General features: G+C 38.2%; 1 protein-coding gene across 1 annotated transcript in view; it reads left to right on the top strand.

Moving 5' to 3' along the window:
* LOC126187478 (actin-related protein 6) overlaps positions 1-8,808 on the top strand; it is a 92,732-nt gene extending 83,924 nt beyond the window's left edge. Inside the window, exons 6-7 of the mRNA XM_049928584.1 lie at positions 5,120-5,385; positions 8,584-8,808. Coding sequence (XP_049784541.1) covers positions 5,120-5,385; positions 8,584-8,713 — 396 coding nt within the window. The 3' untranslated portion in view covers positions 8,714-8,808. The remainder of the gene's footprint in view (positions 1-5,119; positions 5,386-8,583) is intronic.
* Positions 8,809-21,064: the final 12,256 nt, after the last annotated feature.

Genomic DNA, 21,064 nt, shown 5'->3' on the forward strand with positions numbered 1-21,064 from the left:
TACTGGCTCATATTTTTTCTAGTTTTATGACCTGAAGATTTTTTAAAAAGTGATTTCATTTCCAAATGCTTTTCCATATTTGTTTAGCTTTAAATTTTACTAGAAAAATAAGAAAACAATTCTGGAGTTCAAAAATTTTTTTTTTTTTTGGGGGGGGGGGGGGGGGTGTACTGTTATGATCGTGAGGGTCAGGTAAATACTAATACAAAATACTTTAGAGAACGCAACATGTATTGTGCTTGTAAAACTATATAAAAATGTACAAAACTCTTGTTGTAGCTGTCTTAAATGAATGTTTGTCTTCTTTGTTTCTATTTGGGAGGAAAATGAAAGTCCTTGAAACATGTCTTGTCCTTTCGACAGGCACAAGTAAACACTACACTTTTCGCACCACATTTTGCTGTGACTTTTGCATGGCTTGTATCTGCAAGTGTGTCGTGCTGGAATATCATGAGAAATCGGAAAATGTTCATATCCGTCACAACGCTTATCACTGCATGGAAGCTTTGCAGGTTGATTAAAGAATTTAGACCTTTTGGCCGCAGGAAGAGCATCTCCTTCTTGTTTAGTCTCACTGTCACTTAATACCCTTCTATCCTCAGGTGGAACTGCAAGCAGTCCTTCTGCTACCTAGAAACATATAATAATATCAAATAACATAATTTCAAATATCTATATCAAATAACACAATATCAAATAACATTAATGCAAACATAAAATAATGTGGTATTGCAAATTATCCATTGCCTCTAATTTGAAGTGCAGCAAATCTTTCTGTTTTTTTCTTGGAATATTATTCCCTTTGATGCTTCTCATGTATTGGTTCCATGCATTTACCACAGCAAAGTCCACAAAGTGCAAAATTACTTTCCATGTCCATTTCATACTTCTGAACCAGGCTCTGTAGCATTCCATCTGCTGGTCACAAACGTCAACTCCACCCATGTTTTGATTATATTTGTGCACCACAGAAGGACAGTCGACTTAAATGTGTTTGTGATCAATTTTGGACCAACGTTGCACAGGCTCAGTTGGTGTGGAGCCACAGCAGTTTGAAGCCATGATTACTTTGTTGCTGTCTATCCACTCTACAACTACTAAATCACAGTTTTCAGCAACATGTTCTATACTCTGTCCACAAACCATCTTGCTTGCATCAGTGAGAGACAAGCCCTTTAGTCTGTTGTCCATTATTGTTCCACTTCCATAGAGCTTCATTTCAGTCAATTTCTCCAGTAAAGGCAATGATGTAAAATATCTATCAAAGTAGATGAAGCTTTCTTGAGTTAAAGTTTATGCCAATCTTAATATCACAGAAGGGCCTAATCCAAACTCCTTAGTCTGTAGAGGAGTTGAATGACCTTGATATATTTCAAAGTCTTATACAACACCAGCTGATGTAGTAAGTACAAAGTTCTTTAATCCAACTGGTCGAGGTTTGTTTTTTTACAAACTGCCTCAGTGGGCAGCGACCCATAAATGTTATCATTTGTTCGTCAACTGAATAAGTAACATGATCCCGTGGAGGACTTGGGCACACATTTCTTACTGCATCAAGAACTGGCTGTACTTTCCACACTTTATTATTATTATCTGGGGCAGAGGAAGCATCAACCACGTGAAAAGCATTTCTGAGTGCCAGAAACCTGTCTCTTGACATGATGCTCGAAACTGGAGTATAGCCATACTCAGTGCTCCAGTATAATCTCAATCGAGGAAGTTTGATGCAACCCATAATCACGTTGACAGCTATAAACTTCTTAAGTTCTGTTGCATCTGCTTTAACGTTTCTTCCATGCTTCAGCACAGTATACTGATTTGTATGTTCTTCAGCAATCTTAAAGAATTCATCTGTAAAATATGTGGTAAAATACTGGAGAGGAGTACGCAATGGATCTGGAAACTGAATAGAAAATTGATTTGAAAATAGAACAAACAGCTTACAATGGACCAAATTTTCATTTACAGAACAAAATATATTACAGTAACTCAGAGAGAAGGCGTATATTTTACCTGCATTCTAGAAAAGTCCAATGGTCCTGGGTGATGCTTAGCTTTAAATAATTTCTTCTTCCACAGATATTTTCCACCTGATAGGTTTTTCTTCTTTATAACTTGTGGAGAACTGAGAATGTCTGCTTTCAGTTGATTATTATTCCTTGACAATTCTGATGGAGTTTGAACTGGTATTTCATCTGTAGCAGAATCAGAACTCGATGCACCAATATTTTCTGGCACAAACAAATCTTCAGAATCATCTTCATCACTTACTTCTAAGTCTGATGCATCAAGCAACTTCAAAATATCTCCCTCAGTAAGTCTCTTCATTATCTAAAAATGTTCCAATACATTACATCATATACATTGCATTAATCAGCATGCAAGAATGTGAAAAAAGTAGTTGAGTAAAACTAACCTCAATAAGTGAAAACTGCAGCAACCCCTAACCCTCACGATTGTGATGGTGGAGACACTTTCGATCACCACAGCCACAATAATCACGCAAAATGGATATTTCGATAATATACAAATTCTTTAAGATGCCTAGAAACAGACTGAATCCAAACAATTCCCCAGAATCACACGCAAACACAACTGCTGCAGGCAAGACAAAGCCGCTACATGTCACGCAACGACACTGGAAGACAAAGAAGCCCGCCAAAACAGCATAGTGGACGGAGCTGCGATCTAGTGGCGTTCGGCAGTACTACATGAAACAAAGTAGCCCTCGCTATCATTTGTTTCTGGCTGCAGTTACATTCTAGCTCCAGGGAACAAAAAGTATGAAGTCGTACCAGAACCTCCCGATATCATTTTTTAATGTCAGAAGTAATTTATTAATCTTGAACTTTATTATGTTACTTTAAACTTAATTATTAATATGCTTCATTAGCTGTAATAATAAAATCTATGACACTACTTGATGCAAAATTTGAGAGGTAAATATGAAGAAATCACGTTTTCGTTAAAATGCTTATTTGTCAGTAAAGTTTTTTTTATGCTCTGGAAACATATGGTGACACTTCAGTACAACCTAAAGCATATACTGCTTCTTTTCCTAGTTTTTTTTTAATAACTTGTTTTGGTCCTCCATTAGCTTGGTACCTCTCTAGCTAGATCATTTACAACTTCTGGTTTATTAATTTATTAACTAGGCATAGATTATTGATGAAGTATTCATTTTCTACATGTGCATCTATATTTCTCAAGCCTCCTTGAGGTGTGTGGTCTCGTAAAGTGATATATGACTGTGAGAGCTGTGTGCTAACCACATGCACCTCCATATTTGCATCCAGTGACACCTGTGGGTGGAGGATGACATTGCAGCTGGTCAATACTGTTGGGCCTTCGTGACATGTTCAGCCAGAGTTTAGTTTCCTTATGGTGTGTGCAGGGGGTATTGCTGGTACCACTATCACTTTCTCCCTTCCTTTTGCATTCACAAATGGTGTGAGGGAAGAATGACTGTCAATAAGCTTCCATATGAGCTCTAATTTCTCAGATTTTCTCGTTGTGGTCATTTCTCAAGAGATGTGGGAGGAAGTAATGTATCTGACTATTCTTTGAATGTACATCCTTATAATTTCAAAAGTAACTCTCTCATGACAAACAACATTTTCCTTGTAACAAATGCCACTGGAGTTTTTTTAAGGCTCTCTGTAATGTTCTCACACCTACTAAACGATGCCATGATGAAATGTATCACTTGTCATTGGATCTTCTCTATCTCTCCTGTTAATCCTACTTGTTAAGGGTCTCAGACAGATGAACAGTACTCAAGAATTGATTGATAGATTGTTTTGTAAGCTATTTCTTTTTAGAAGAATTACATTGCCTAAGATTCTTCCAATGAGTCTCAGCCTGGCACCTAATTTTCGTACAATTTTTCATGTGGCTACTGTCATAAGGAGTATGTCACTCAAGTCAAATCTGGCAAAATTTAGTCTTGTTTTGTTGAAAACAAAAAGTTCAAACCTTTTATCAAAAATTTCTAGGATGTAATCAGTTCTTACTTGAACTCTTTTAATATTTTTGTGTGATATTCTGCCTCACTATTGAATGCATTGTCTGTTTTCAGTTTTGATTCGGGTGACAAATTAGAATGAGCTGATGCCAAGACAGTAGATTCAGGTGACAGATAACATAAATGATTTTTTCAGTCAATTTGAAGCCAGACAAGAAACAGCATAATCAACGGTCTGATATACAGTATATGAAATTTTGAAAAAAATGGTGAAATCCAGGTAGTTTGCTTTGGCTGAAAGATCGGTACAGAGCCTTACAGCTTTATCCATTCGCTTTTTACACAGTGGATAGTCTCTGGAGTATGGAAAGATGCTCCACAAGGTGGTGCTTTTCCAAGAAAGATCACAGTTAATTTTAACAATTCACCATGTTTTTTTCATTGTTTCCAGTGTTGTTACAAATTTTCTAATTTTGGAATGCAGTTTCTCACTTTCTACTCTGGAATTCACACTTTTACCAACAAATCATCATTTCTCTGACAGCTAACGTAATGTCTTAACACACTGTTAATTTACATGCCCAGAAATTGTAAAAGAAATCTGTTAACATTTTTATGTATCTGTTGTACATATTTCTTTATATAAAATATTGGCTAAAATTTATTTGCCATGTGGTGTGCCACAAGAGCTGACAGAACATCTTATGCACCTTGTGACATTGCCACATGATGGTGGTCCAGGCAAGAAAGTGTATGTGGAGGCGAAGGAGGTGAAATCAGACTTGAGACAAGGAGATGTGTCACTAATACTTAAAGAAATTTTTGGCTGACTTATTTATAGTGATATACTTTTACAGAAGTTGTTGCATGTGTGTGTGTCAGACATTTTCACTTGTTTGGGGTGATGCGTAAGATGGACTGAAAAGATAGAGAAGCTTATTAGGCAACAGAATTGTTGCCACATTGTTTATTATTAATTAAAAATAGATGAGCACACTCATGTTCCTGTTGAAATCACATGTAAAAATAGATCAGATTAAATTTGTTATTTGCATTCCTCATTTAATGCTGTAATTTATCTGCTATTGAAATTAATATTGATATTCATGAAAATATTTTTCTGGATATTCACAGTTATTCATTTATTTCCAACAGCAATGTCTCCGTTTAACCAATGAACGATTTGCTGTGCCTGAGCTTCTGTTCCACCCATCTGATGTTGGTATAACCCAGATGGGTATTCCAGAAGCTATTGTGCATAGTATATCTTCTTGCCCACCAGAAACACATCCCCATCTTTACAACAACATTCTGCTGACCGGTGGATGTACACTGTTCCCAGGATTTCGGGAACGTGTGGAGCAGGAAGTTCGTTGTCTAGCTCCTATTGACTACGATGTTAAAGTCACACTTCCTTCAGAGTAAGTTGAAAAATTTGAAATTCCACTTTTTCTTGTTTGTTTTGAAGTTGCATTTCCAGCAAAAATCATTTACTGTTTTGTTTATTTATTTTACATATGTTAAGTCTAAAAAAACTTTTAACGCTGCATATTTTTTATGAAGACTTGAACTGTCTGATTGTATTGAAAGCAATGTGTGTGTGTGTGTGTGTGTGTGTGTGTGTGTGTGTGTGTGTGTGTGTGTGTGTGTGGAGGGGGGGGGGGGAGGGTGAGCTGGCATTGTGGTGACATCCCAGGCTTTCAGTCAGTAAGATGATGATGTAAACCACAGGATAACCAGTTACATAAGACTTTTTGTAATTTTATTGAATCGTCTTGCAAAGCTTAAGTGTCCTGACACTATTAATTTTATTGTCCTGGCAGATGTGTAAATGGGCAGTAATAAAAAAAAGTATACCAAGAAATTATTTCTCCATTTCTGTCTCCCTTGTAACATTGTCAGACTATATTCAAAACTCATGTGGAAACCAGAACAGCAATCTTTACAACTGCACTGCAGAGACCTTGCATTTATGAGATAACAGCAATACACTAATACAAAACTAAAAGAACTACTAGATTTAAGACATGGCATTTCTTCATCTGATGTGGAATGTGTCTGCTAACATTGCTCACTGCTATCAGGACGGCAGTTTACTTTTGTAATGATAGATCCTGCTGTTCTCCTCATATAATGGTAAAAACTTTTTGTTGCCTTTTTGACCTCAAAAATAATTGTTCTTCCATATGCTTCTCTTCAACAAGTTTTCTTGTTTTATGGTCCATTCCTTCCAGCTGCCTTGAGTAAGGGTGAATCTGTGTAGGCTCCGATCTATGCTTGTAATTTGCAGAACTGTGTTTCAGAGCTTGTTTTATATTCAGCAGCGCAATAACTACCGTATTTACTCGAATCTAAGCCACACCTGAAAAATGAGACTCGAAATAAAGGGGGGAAAAAAGAATTCCCGAATCTAAGCCGCACCTGAAATGACTTGAAATTCAAGGGGAGAAAAAAGTTTTAGGCCACACCTCCAAATCGAAACAAAGTTGGTCCATTATAATATGAGACACAATTTAGGTCGAATGAATGACGATACAGCTACAGTAGTTTGGTTTGAGTTGTAAGCTTAGCAGTTAAGCTTTACCAGGTAGCCATTGCTATGCGTCTGGCGCTCCGTCCGTATTTATACGGGTACCCTTCCTTTTTCACGTGCATCGTCTGGTTTGAATCGATTGCTTATTTTGCTTCAATCTGATAAGTGCCGTTTTCTTTGTTATATGTGCTCACGTCACTCTAAGCTGAAAATGCATTACTGTACTGTGTCATGCATTGTTCGTCGCATTCTGATAGTGCGTGTTTACGGCCTGCCGCTGCTAGCGGCATTGCTTGCTTTTGTGCGTGCTACCAGCGCTTACAATAAAAAAAAGAGGAATTGTATCATTAGCGAAACAATGGCAAGAGACTGCTATATGTTGTTACTTACACTGCTGCTTTCTTTGATGATGAGCAACAAGAACCAAATAATAGACTGCGTATGATAGACCATGTTCTGAATGAGAGTTAGGCGAAAATTTTTATACGTTTGAAAATCTTTGGCTGCTTCTTTAGTTTCTGCACAGAAATTAGAGTCGTCTTAGATTTAAAAATCTAGTCAGTTGCCGTGCTTCATTTCTGACTGTATCACTATTAGGCATCACTCTAGTTTCGTAGTTTATTAGGCAAACAGGAATAAAATGAGATAGCAGCAAACATGAAAGAATACATGGCAAAATGTTTATATTCGTATTATTCTTATGGTGAAGAGAATACTGCATGTGATTCACATTTCATCAGGTTCCTATTAGCAACCATCTCTTCTCACAGGTAGTAAGAAATGACCAACATCCCAAACAGTCTTGCCAGCCAGATTTTCGTAGTACATTGAAATTCTACTACATTCAAAAATAAACAATACGGAATTTGTATTTACTTCGTTGGATAATGTATGAAAATGCAGTGGTCGAAACTCGGGGCGGAGAAAAAAAGCTCGTCTTCCACTTTTTTTTTTACTGACGCAGAGGTTTTGGCGCCAGTATTTATCTTTGTGCCTACAAAGCATGCCTGTGTCGCGCTACATATATTCGACGGCAGAAGTTAGTTGTGGCGGCACCTACCAACATTTTTCAGAACTTCCGCTTGCTTTGCACTCGATTCTAAGCCACAGGCAGTTTTTTGGATTACAAAAAATGGAAAAAAAGTGCGGCTTAGATTCGAGTAAATACGGTAGGGTAATATTTGCCATAGTGACATGGAACAGCAACAGTGGTCAGAATATAGTGTATAGTACACAGTCTCACTTTCACAACGAGACTGTATACTACTTCCAATAACCATGATCTTGATGTGACTTTCACTAGATATGAGATTTGGAGTCTTCCTCCCAGGGTTTGTACATTGTAACTTCACAATCATCACATCTAATCAAATAAATTCCACTGATCATCACAAGTTTCAAAGTAGTGAGTGAAGTTGCACAACCATTGAAGTTCTGGACTTTCTCTCAGGGTGAGTGGGGTCCAAATTCCTGCATGGTAATTCTGATTTATTTTTTTCCATCTTTTTCACTAACACATTTAAGATGAATGCTGAGACAGTCCTTGGGGATGAGGTGTTTTCTGGTCTCTTTCCCCTTGCATTGCCATATGAGCTAGCCTAATCTTCCTTCTTTCTAGATCCAACCAAAATAGTAGTTGTAGTAGTAGAAATTTGTTTAGATGCTGCAAAAATCCTAGTATATGATTTTCTCATTCTTCTAAACAATCTTACCCATGCCATACTGTTTGCCATTGATGTCACACTCTTACACACATCATCCGTTATGTTCAAAACTGTTAAACATTTTCTGAACCATTGCCCAAATGAAAGTGAACCAGTGACTTTGTTCTCCTTGAGTTAAGGAGTTTCCTATTCACTTTACTAGCAGGTTGTAGTGAAACACAAACAATATTTGAGAAACAAATGTTTTAGATATCTGGAAGGGATCGGTAATATAAAAAAAAAGTCCAGATTTATTTATTTATGTATTCATTTCTCCCTTTGTTTCATTAATGGTGAATGTTTCATATACTTTCAGGCAATGACTGTGTGCTGATAATAATTTCTGAAGCATTACTAAAGTTACCTTTTATTTTCTTTTGTAGTCCTATCACGTATGCATGGTATGGTGGCACACTGCTGACAAAGGATCCAGAATTTAATACTACACTTGTAATGAGAGATGAATATGAGGAAGAAGGAATTAATGTTTGTATTGATAAATTTGATGTTTGATGTGCATATAAAAAGTGGTGTGTCCAGTGAACTACTGAGTAAGATTATAAATCTGTACAATGATGAATAAAGGTTTTATATATTTTTTATTTTAATGTGAAATTTGTATGCTTTATCTTCTTAAATAACAAACAGTGATGTAGATTTGACAAAATAATGAATATTTAGTTTTTTGAAACATTGTTCTTTAAATATATTTTTTATTTGTACTACAGCTAAAGTTGCAGTCCAAGAATAACTCATTGAACTCTCCAAAACCTATTCTGCTGGTTTTATTGAAATTTTCTGTGATGTTCTTGATCATTTCAGGACGAGTCATTAATTAGATTATTCATTCACATTTCGTCTTCCATATCCCATCATGAAAGAGTGTGTTCAAGGATGAGAATGCATCAAATTATACAGTAACTGGCAGGAGCAGCCGCTGAAGGCTACTTCTGTAAAGTACACTATTAATTAATTACATTTGGTCTTACATCTTCTCAACTTAATAATTGTGGGAATTAATATTAGTGTGACCTTGTTGTGGTCTTCAGTCTGATGATAACTAATGTTGCACTTCATGCTAATCTATTCTGTACAAATCTCATCATCTTTGTATAACTGCTGCAAACTGTTAGCCTTGAACATGTTTACTGTAGTCAAGTTTTTATCTCTCTCTACAATTTATAGCTCCTGCACTTTCCCCCATTACTAGGCAGGGCTGCCACATGAAATTAAAATGCTAATATATTTTTTTACTTAAGACCACTATGACTATTTTTAATAGAAAGTACTGAACATGCGACTGTTTTGGAGTATCAGGCGACTGTTTATTTTCCAGGTGACTGTTTATTATTTTTATTCAAGGCTAGTTTTTGTGTATAGTTTGTTTCTTGCTAGACCTGACTTCATGTTATGATGTCATCTTGTAATATCTTTGGCTGTTGTAACTGATATGCAATGATCTTTGGTACTAGAGATCGCTGTTAATACACCACATTATATTACATTAATACTTGTTCCTTATTTTTAAATGCTAGTAGGCTATCTGTCAGACTTTTAATGCTGTTTCATAAATAACCAAAGACTTTTGTGGCAGCAAAATTCGCCCAGTTCACTTTTGTGGCAGCATAATTCTCCCATTTCTGTGCCAAAGTCGGATTTAACCCAGAACAGTGAAGCTCATCCTTTCTATTAGCATTTTAGCTATGCACTTTGCTATTATTTTTTAATTGGGATGTGTTATTAATAACGAATTTCATAAGTGACTATATTTATTGTGAAGATATTGTGAATTTCCCTAGTTCCTTACATAAATGCCTGCAAGGTGATCTTTGGTGGGCTCAAGCTATTATTCTGATTACATACATTTGTGCATTGAAGACTTTTTCTCTTAAGGATGAATTACCCAAAAATATGATGTCTTATGAGAGAGTAGTGAATGAAAGTGTTATAACTTCAAGGACGACGCAATACATGAAAGTCACAGATCAAGTAAACAGAGTAAGACGTGTGTCACTTTAACAGTCAAATCATAACCGAGTCCAAGTCTAGCAGCTGCTGGCTGGCTGGCCGCTTAGGTGGCGCTGCTGCTGCATGGCTGGCAGACAGCGCCGCTTGTAGAGGATGCGCGTAACTGCGCGGCGCCACTTTGAAAAATCGGCGAGTCACAACAGAAAGTAGGCATAGTGGGCTAATTTACTGATACATTTACCACCAAAATTTGAAGTAAACCTAATAGCATAAGTAGCTGAACTCAGATGTTTCAGCAGATCATCAATGTGTTTCTCCCAGTTCAATTTATCATCACTGCACATGAGAAGAAATTTTGAATGTTCTGCTTAGCAATGGACTTCTGTTCAGAGCCTGTATTTATCAATGGTGTTATGTCATTTATTGTACAGAACTGTATATACTCTTTCTTCCTTTTTTTTTTTTTTCAAATTTTATGGAGAGTCCATTTGTAGAGAACCACTTAATAATTTTCTGAAAGACATTATTTACAATTTCCTCAGCTAATTCTTGTTTGTTGGGTGCAATTACTATGCTTGTATTTTCAGCAAAAGAAGTAGCTTTGCATCTTCATGAATATAGAATGGTAAGTTGTTAATATATCTTAAGAACAATAAGGGACCCAAGACTGAACCTTCTTTGTCACTGTTCTTGATATCATCCCCAGTTAGAAGCCTGTCTGCACTGTTAATTTCAACCTTCTGCATTCTTCCAGTTAATTATGTATTGAACGATTTGTGAACTGCCCCACTCACACACCGAAACTTATCTAGAAGAATTTCGTGTTTCACACATTCAAAACCCTCGAGATATCACAAAAATCCCAATGAATGATGTTCAGTTATTCAGAGAATTTAATATTTTATCAGTGAAAAAAACATAGCATTTTCTGTTGAAAAGCCTTTCTGAAAATCAAGTTGACATTTCGTTGGTGCTTTATTTTACAGATATATGAAGCAACTCTTAAATACACCACTCTTTCAAGAATTTTGAATAAAGCTGTCAGAAGTGTATTGGTGCTGATGTTTGGTTTCTAGGGAGCTCAACTGCGCGGTCATCGGCACCCATACAAAGTCCCAATTTTTACACAGTCCAATTTTTACACAGTCCAATTTTTACACAGTCCAATTTTTACACAGTCCAATTTTTACACAGTCCAATTTTTACACAGTCCAATTTTTACACAGTCCAATTTTTACACAGTCCAATTTTTACACAGTCCAATTTTTACACAGTCCAATTTTTACACAATCTAATTTAGCCACTGCACAGATGATGATGATGACACAAACACCCAGTCCCCGGGCAGAGAAAATCCCCAACCCGGCCAGACATCGAACTTAGGACACCATGATCCCGAGATAGCAATGCTAGCCACTAGACCACAAGCTGTGGACAGAGGTGTATTGGGCAGTAGTTGTTAGCATCAAACCTATCCCCCTTTTTATGCAATAATGTAACAATAGCATATTTCAGTCTATCTGGAAAAATGCCCTGTAACAGTGAGCTACTACATACATGGCTGAGGATCCTACGTATCTCTTGGGAACAAGCTTTTAGTACTCTGCTGGAAATGCCATCAATTCCTTGGGAGCTTTTACTTTTGAGTGAATTTATCATTTTCCTAATTTCAATAGGAGAGTTGGGTTGAATTTCAGTTTTATCAAATTGCTTAGGTATTGCCTTCTCCGTATACTTCCTTGCATTTACTAATAAACAACAACTGGTTCCTGTTTTCTATACAACACTTGAAAAAAGATTATTAAAAATATTTTCTTCTTCTATTTGTCAACAAACTTTTCATTGAGTCTGATAGAAATACAGTCTTCCTGTGCTCTCAATTGCCCTTTTCCCCTTTTATTAATACGGTGCTGTAGTTTTTATAATGTTTGACTGATTCTGGATCATTACTCCCTCTAGCTATTATGTACATTTCCCTTTTGAGATAGTTTTATCCCATTAGTAAGCCGTGACTTTTCAGATAGTTTCTGACATTTTTGTTACACAGTTTTGTTAGGGAAACTGTTTTCAAATATACCCACAAAGCTACCATGAAATACATTAAATTTTAAATTAGCATCAGGTTCCCCTTATGCCTCAAATCATTAATTGAACACACTATTTTGGAGGACTGTTGTGCATTGCTATATGGAGCTACAGTGGAACCTTGCATAGCGGGCATAATTCAATCTTTGGTCATCAGTCCCCTAGAACTTAGAACTACTTAAATCTAACTAACCTAAGGACATCACACATATCCATGCCCGAGGCAGGATTCGAACTTGCGACCGTAGTGGTCACGCGGTTCCAGACGCGCCTAGAACCACACAGCCACACCGGCCGGCGGCATAATTCATTCCAGAGTCTTACTTGTAGTGCAAAACACACATTAAGTAGCGGTTAATCCCATATAAATTAATGTAAAGTACAATAATGCATTCCATAAAGAGAAAGTACTAAAAGTGTTATCTTATTCATGCCATTTATTCAAAGAAAATTATACATAAAATATTATGTATTTTATTGTTCATGGTACATTACTAATTCTTTTTTATTAGGAAGCTGTCTGTACTCATTTGTTTCTGCTAATGCTTCAACACTTGACAAAAATGTGACACAACATTATTGTCAAATAAATTTGTAGCATGTGTAGTCACTGCTGTATTGGAGTGATGATTTTCAGTGTGCTCTGCAACTGATTCCCATGCTTTCAGTATTTCTCTTATTGTGCCAGAAGATTGCTGCTTTGTTGTTACTGCCTCCTCCTCCTCCTCCTCCTCCTCCTCCAACTCCTCGCCACAACTTCCTGCTGTGAAACGTACTACAACTCCTTAAGCTTTTCGGTGGTCATATCTTGGCTGTGATCTTCCACAAGCTTATCAATATCATTGTTATCCACTTCTAGTCCCATGCTCTTGACCAAAGACACAATTTCATTGATTACAGGCTCCACAGATAGTGATTCCAATGCTTCGGATACTGAGTCAAATGCCTCAGAGTCAGACTCGACAACATACTCCAACCAAAGCTTCTTCCAAGCTGAAGTGAGAGTTCTCTTGGTAACACATTCCCATGCCTTTTTTATCATCTTCACACTGGCAATGATGTTGAAGTGATATTTCCAGAACTCTCTGAGAGTGATTGGTAACTTCAGTCAACTCAAAGCAATGCTCGAAGAGTGCTTTATCGTAGAGCTTCTTAAAGTTAGAAATAATCTGGTAGTCCATAGGCTGGAGTTACGGAGTGGTATTGGGAGGCAGAAATCGGATCATGATGAATTGAAATTCTTCAAGGACGTGGTCGTGTAGGCCTGGAGAATTGGCAGGAGCATTGTCCTTAACAAGCTAGACATGGAGTTGCAGATTCATCTCAAGCAAATTTTTTTTCTCTGAAGGACCAAATATTTGATTGATCCAATCACAAAAAAGATCACTTCACCCAAGCCTTGTTTTTGGACCTCTGCATCACATTTAACCTGCTTTCTGGACTTTACACTTTTTGAAGACTTGTGGAGTTTCTGAATGGTAAACAAGCAGTGGTTTAATTTTCAAATTGCTGCTTGCATTGGCACAGAATAGCCATATGAGACGATCTTTCATTGGAAGATGACTGGGCAATGCATTCTCCTCTTCTGTTATAAAGGTACTATTTGGCATATTTTTGCAGAGTAGACCCATCTCATCACAATTAAAAATCTGTTGCGGCAGATAACCCTCAGAATCCACAAGCATCTTGAAGTTGCTGATGAAGTTCTCTGCTGCCTTTGTGTTGGAGCTGGCTGCTTCGCTGTGCCTCGCAACTCTGTGGATGCCATTTCTTCTCTTAAACTTCTCAAACCACGCCGGCATCCCATAAACACTTATTCAGACGCTGATGCTCCTGGCACATTCTTAACGAGGTTGCCAAAAATCATTCTCGCCTTCTCACAAATGATGTTCTCAATAATAGTGTCACCTTACAATAGTGTCACCTTGCTTTTCATTTATCCATTTAGGAAGCAATCGTTTGACATTGTCCAGAATACGAAGCCATTGTTTAGATACTCTGGTCACTCCTTTTGAAGCATCTGTCTCCTTAATCTTGTCCTTATCTTGAAGATAGTGCAAATAGTTGACATAGACAGAGTGTATGTGTGTGTTAAATCAGTAATGCTCAGACTACATTTGCATTTTTCAGTGCTTTAGAGTTTCATTTCTAAGGTCATTTTCTTTCTCTTATAGTCTTCTTCTTGCGGCTTTATCTTTGAGGACATTTCTGAGAAAGTTATTACAATTTGCGCGCGTGCGCGCACAGACACACCCACACACAAAACAACACTTGTGGGAACATGAGTTTAGAAAAATGTGTGATCACAATCTGCACTAAGATGGTAGCAGAATGAGTACTAAACCCAGACTGCAGTATGTACTAAAGACATTGTTCATGTGCCGCTGCCAACAGAGAAAGGTGTTCATATTGTTGGATGTTTCCCCTACTGCGCATGAATGGCTGGCGATGTCACACTAAATCATCCTCACTCACTATGTGAAACATTGCTCATTAAGCAAGTCATTTTTGTACAATTTGTTTTTCTCGTTATGCGAATTGCATGTTATGGGAGGTACACCTTAAGTGAGGTTCCACTGTATGCCATGTGTGTATCTTGATCAGAAAGACAAAAGTTTTTATCTTGCTCTATGAAAATATTGTCTATCAGTGTGCTGCTTTCCTGTACTTCTTGAGTAGGAAAATCGATAACTGTTGGCAAATTGAAAGAAGTAAGTAGTACTTCAAGAACATTCTTCCTATCAGACTGTTTCAGAAAACCTGCATTGAAATTCCCACAAACAATAATTTGCTTCCCTCTGTCTGACAGATAGCACAAAAAAGAACCCAAGTTTTTCAGAAATATCTGAAAATTTCCCAGTGAGGACCTATACACAGCTACCGTTACAAAAGTACCTTTATTTAGTTTAAGCTCACAGGCACATGCTCTACACAGTTTTTTTAGTTTCTAAATTTTTCACACTGTTATAACTTTTAACATATATGGCAGCTCCTCCTCTCTCAGTAGTGTCTCTTCTCAGATGTGCTGAAAGCTTATATCCACCTATGTTTCCCTTTTTTATGTATGATTATATGATGTCCATATAGACATGGTACACTTTTCCACTCTCAGTTTCTAAATCTTCTAAACAAACAAGAAGCTCATCTGCTTTGTGTTTTAATCCCCTAATATTCTGATCCAATATAATAACATTATTTTTCAGTGTACTTTTATGAAAATCTTGTGATATTTTAACATCTTTAGTACCTGCGTGTCTGAGCTCCTCATTCAATGTTGAATCATTGGACACTGATTTAGCCTAAAAAAGAGGTACCCCCATGTAACCCCTACCCCCCTCCCCCACTTACAATTTTCCTATTATCACGGCCAGTTTACCCTTCCCTTTCCTACTGAGATGCAGACCTTGCCTTGTGACACGAACCAAACCCATGCTTGACAAAGTAGCCATCCAAGGCAGCTGATCTAACTCCATATTGACCCTCTTGACAGAGCTGTTCAATTGGGGCTGATCATATCTCATGAAAGCAGAAACTATGCCATCATTTGTATGGTTAATTGCAGATGTTATTTTTAACAACTCTCACTCAATATTGTAGCCTGATTTCTATCAGTACTGTTTTCATGTCCAACCTACTATCATAACATGGTCCTGCTTTGAAACCCCTTGCACAATCATCCTACATACTCTATCACATGGCTAAGACATGCACTGGGCTTGAAAAAACTTGTAACGTGGTACCTGTCACCTAATTTTTGCTGTAAGCTCTGGCCCACACCTCCTCCAAGGCTATTACCTAGCAGTAGAATTTCCTCCTCCTTTCTTCTTCTTCTTCTTTTTTTAACCTGTTGTTTTCTTGGTGAGTCTGTCAAGTATTAACTAACCTTACATGTACTTGAGCCTCTTTCTTAGTTAACTGAAGTAGCAAGGCAAATCTGTTGTTTGTGCCAATAATGAAACTGTCAGATACTGTTCTCTTTCTGTGGCCCCTGTTCCTTGTCGCCACTTCCCAACTCTCTTCATCCTTCTCCCCCCTTAACTTCATCAGTTTCTCCCTAGCACTATCCAGTTCAGCCTTGAGGACTCTAATCTTCCCTTCCTTTTCCGCTGTTTTCCTGTCATTTGAGTATACTTCGCAATATATAGAAGAGACCCATTTACTCCCCCAATTCCCATGCCACTGCATTCCCCCCAATATAATCTCACGACTGCTGCATAGAACCCTAGAAATGACTTTCCTGCAGCAGCTCAAACACTTATCACATAAGGTTGTTTACAGTCTTTTTACAAAATATATCTATACACTGACAGTAATATTCTATTAACTACAGGTCACAAGAGTCACTAAAGTTATGTGGAATACTAATATATGTGTATGCTATTACTATAGTAATTGAAGTAATGTGCGCGCACATGCTTGAAAGCTGCATGCATTAGCACTATGTTGTAATCCACGAGAGTGCACCGTGAAAGAGCAAGACTGTGAACTTCTGATAGAGCCCACTACGGGCGAATGCCCATTTAAACCCTGTCACACTACGCTCGCACTTAGTTATCATTTTTTACTGCTTGCATACATTTGCCTTGTCTTACTGTGTTCAGTGTATGTTAATCTGCCACAGTCCAATAAAGCTGTAGTAACATTTCTTGGTTGTGTTGTGTGACCAAGATACAGCACAAGTGGTGATGAATGTGGGATTGTCCTCCACACGGTTTTCAGTCCGTGGTTAGTCCTCCATTGTATCTATGATATCTGACAGTGCTACTGATGAGTTTTATGCTGGCTGGTTGATCAGCAAGGGTTTCCTATTTCAGCATTCCAGCATCTTGGTCAACAGCAGGAGGTGTTCACCATGGAACAACATAGATCCAGGTGTTGCAAATGCTTGCCTCTTTTTTGGCCAGTGAATCTGTCGAAGAATGGAAGCCTGTGAAAAATGGTTGTGACAGCATTTTCATGAGTTTTGATTGACTGATGTTGCCTTATGCCTTGCTTTCTTTTCGTGTTGGTTATCACCTCGTGTGTGTCAACTTCTTTGCCAACTGGCTCCTCCTGCAGGGCTCCTCTTTTGAAAACATGTGTGACCTTCTTTTGAAATACTACTGTAAATGGACACTCGTCGTTGCCACATAAGTAGAGTTCTATTGGTGTCGCAAGAAACTGGTACATTCCCATAAGACTTGGACAGCTGAACTTCACAGTTAAGATGGTGTCACTTTGTCGGCGATGTACATAACGAGTCAAGTGCTGTCCATATGCTACATGATGCAATCATTCGGTTGGTCCCTGATTGTGACATTCATGAGCAGGCCCTTCAATGTGAAAACCCCTCCCTTTCAGATGTTCTTACTATTGTGCAATCATTTGAGGTTTTGAGGGCTGCGGGTACTCAAATTTAATAGTGGTAGTGGTGTGAGGTTGCAGAAGTTCAACCTCCTCCCCCCCCTCGAGGGAGGCAGTGGTACGTGCGTGAGCAAAACATCATGATCTACTCAACTCTTGTGGCAGCTACAGTCACAGTCACAGCAGCACAGCAAATCCGGTAATGAACGATGATGCAAGCGCTCCATGCTTTCCTCTTGTCCGTCGTGTTTTGTCACTCATGATAGGACAGATTTTCCTAAGCAGTGGGCCACTTGCAGCCAGTGGAACAAAACGAGCCACATCGCTCCTTTTTGTAACACAAAATTCCACCAGCCTATTGCAGATGCTGACATGGATGTCAATTGTGTATTGGCAATCTCTATTGCGTCCAGTAAGCTTTTTACTGATGCCAAGGTTTATCAGAAGGTTTTGCACCTGCTAGTTGACACTGGTGCTGCTGCGTTATTACTCAACTTGCAAATGTACATGGACTTGGGTTCTCTCCCTGTAGCACCAGTGTCATGTACATTATTAACGTACAATAAACAAAGCATTCTGATATTAGGTAGTTTCTCGGCTCCAATGACCCACAAATATGTGGTTCATCTGCTGACTTTTCTGGTGGTGAACTATGCATAAACCAAAAATTTTTTTCGTTTGGATGCCTTTAACTTTTCTGGATTTACTATTTCCAATTATGTTAATCTCATCTCCGATCAAGTGCGTTACACACAACTTTACTCTTTATGCTCTGAATTTTCTGCCCTGTTTTCTGCGGGTTTGGGTTGTGTCAATAATTTCAAACCCCAAATCACCATAAAACCTTCAGCTAGACCCTGTTTCCTTCAGGCTCGCCTGGTGCCGATGGTGCTCTGTGACCAAGTCAGGGTGAAACTAGACTGCCTCATGGCCTCTGGGATCATCCAGCCGATCACATCCAGTGGATGGGCTACCCTGTTATTCATTGGTTACAATACGGCGGCTGAACTCCTCCGCATGGGGCCTCCTGGCCAACAATGCCATATGATCATTTCATTTCATTGTCAAGAAGCCACTGGGACAGTTATGCCTTTGTAGTGCCCCCAGAATTTTATGGAAGTCCAGAGACACTTGTGTTCCAGCCATTTCGAACATGCATTATTTTAAAGCAGGGCATAAGGATGAGCATGGGATAGTGCACCCATTTATTGTTTGTGCAGGCGAAACTGGAAGGGAGATAATTCGTTGGCGCTGGCAAGTGTTCAGCGCGACCTGCCAAGAATAATTAAATATGGTCCGGAAGCTCCGTGGCTGGCTGCAAAAAGTAATGTAGCTTTGTATTGTTGAAAAACAAATGGAGTGACTCGAGATAGTGACTGTTTATTAGACGTTGAACTGCTGTTGAGAGTACGTGGACTGGACGTGGACAATCAGCCACGATAAAAGCTTATCTATTAATTGTGTTCAAAAATGTGTAATTAACTGATTCTGGGTGCCCGGTAATGTGTGGGCTTACGTCATAAAGTTTAGTTGTTTTTTTTTGTACAAAGTGGAAATACATATGTTCTGGTGCATTGAATGATATTCAAAGAGTAGCGTATTTTTTTAATAAGGAGAGAGAGAGAGAGAGAGAGAAAATTTCTCCGTCCTAGCAGTGAAATCTTCGGAGAAGTGTCTGGTGCTAGCAGAAGACATCCGCACTGCAAGAAAGCAGAACCAGCATTCTTCAACAAGTAAGTCCACGAAAACGCTTAAGCTGTATACAGAGAGCTTAACATTACACCGGGCCCCCGCACCTTGCTACACCCTTACAAACTTTTTGCTAAACTTGCTTCTGGTCAGTATTTTTCCAAGATTGACCTCTGTGTTGCGTGTTTGCTGCTTCCTGTTGATGTGACTCTCAATGGCTCTTAGTTGTTAAGGGGCTCCAGAATTTTCAAAGTCATGAAATGTTCAGTTTTTACTTTTTTTTACATTTTAAAAATCTACAGACTTTCCCCTTTCAGTTGATGTATAATTTACTCAGTTCAGAAGACTACAACTATTTTTGAAGTATTTTTGAAATATGTTCGCCATGGACATGACCCACTGTGGCACTGTTAAACTGCTGGGCATGTTGTACTCGTGAATCTGCATGCTAATCATGTACATTTTAGTGACGTGAGAGAAATTGTTTTATTGATGGATAATTGTGGGTAAACACAATGTGACTAGAAATCCTCTGAAAGCTTTCAAGAAAAGCAGAAATATTGGAAAGTCAAAGATAAGTGCTGTTGCCGTAAACAATAAAGATGATAACCAAGTGTGTGAACCTAAGCTTGCTGGTACACCTGCCCATTGCAGTGAAAGTGAGAAAGTAAGTACTTCGCAGAGAAAACTTGGTTGACTTAGTGTAAAGTACGAATGTTTTATGGGCGAATCAGATGTGAATGAAATATTTGATATGTCAGTTCCCAATGAAATTTTTACAAACTGTTTAAAATGTGTTCAATGTAGTGAAGTTGGTGTGGAACTCCCTATAAAAAATCATGTAGGACTTGCTAGTGAAATGGAACTGAAGTGTGGTAAATGTTCATATATGATCACCCTTTGGAACAGTGTTGCAGTAACTCCAAATGAAGAAAATGGAGCAAAATCTATGAACCCAACATAAGATTTGATTATGCCTTGCATACAGTTGGTAAGGGTGCTACTGCAGCGTGCAGTTTTCTATGGCATGATGAATCTTCTAGATCCCCCAACCAAGTTTATGAACTATAATAGATTTATAGGGTGTAAAGTAGATGATGTCTGTATAGAGTCTATGAAGAAAGCTGTGGAAGAGGCAGTAATAGGAAACAGTGGTAATCGGGTCTTGGCTGCAGCATTCAATGGTACCTGGCATAAATGGGGCCATACGTATCTTCGTGGTGTAGTATCTGCCACCAGTACATATACAGGGAAAGTTTTAGATGTGGCAATAATATCTAAATATTGTATGTGTCCACAAAAAAATAAAGGTACACATGAAAATAATTGCACAGTTAACTATAGTGGCAGTAGTGGAGGAATGGAAGTGGCTGGTGTTGCCAGCATTTTTTCAACATTCTGTTGCATGTGATAAAGTGCAATTTGAATTACCTTGGTGATGGCGATTCTAAAAGTTTCAAGCATATTCAAGAACTGGAGCCCTATGGTGATGATGATATAGTGCAGAAATGAGTGTATTGGATGCTTACAGAAACGGATGGGATCAAGACTTCGGCGACCAAAAGCTTTGTACAAAAAACAAAAACTTCGTGATAGTAAAGGGTTTGATGGGAAGGGAAGATTAACTGACAGTATAATTAACAACATATGGAGCTATTATGGAATAGCTATTAGACAAAACACACACATTGCTGATGAAATGAAGAAGGCTGATTGGGCTCTTTTTCGTCATACTTTTTCAACTGATGAAAGTCTCCACCATTACTTGTATCCCAAAGG

This window comes from Schistocerca cancellata, chromosome 5 (genome assembly GCF_023864275.1).
Source record: "Schistocerca cancellata isolate TAMUIC-IGC-003103 chromosome 5, iqSchCanc2.1, whole genome shotgun sequence".
Classification (NCBI taxonomy): Eukaryota; Metazoa; Arthropoda; class Insecta; order Orthoptera; family Acrididae; genus Schistocerca; species Schistocerca cancellata.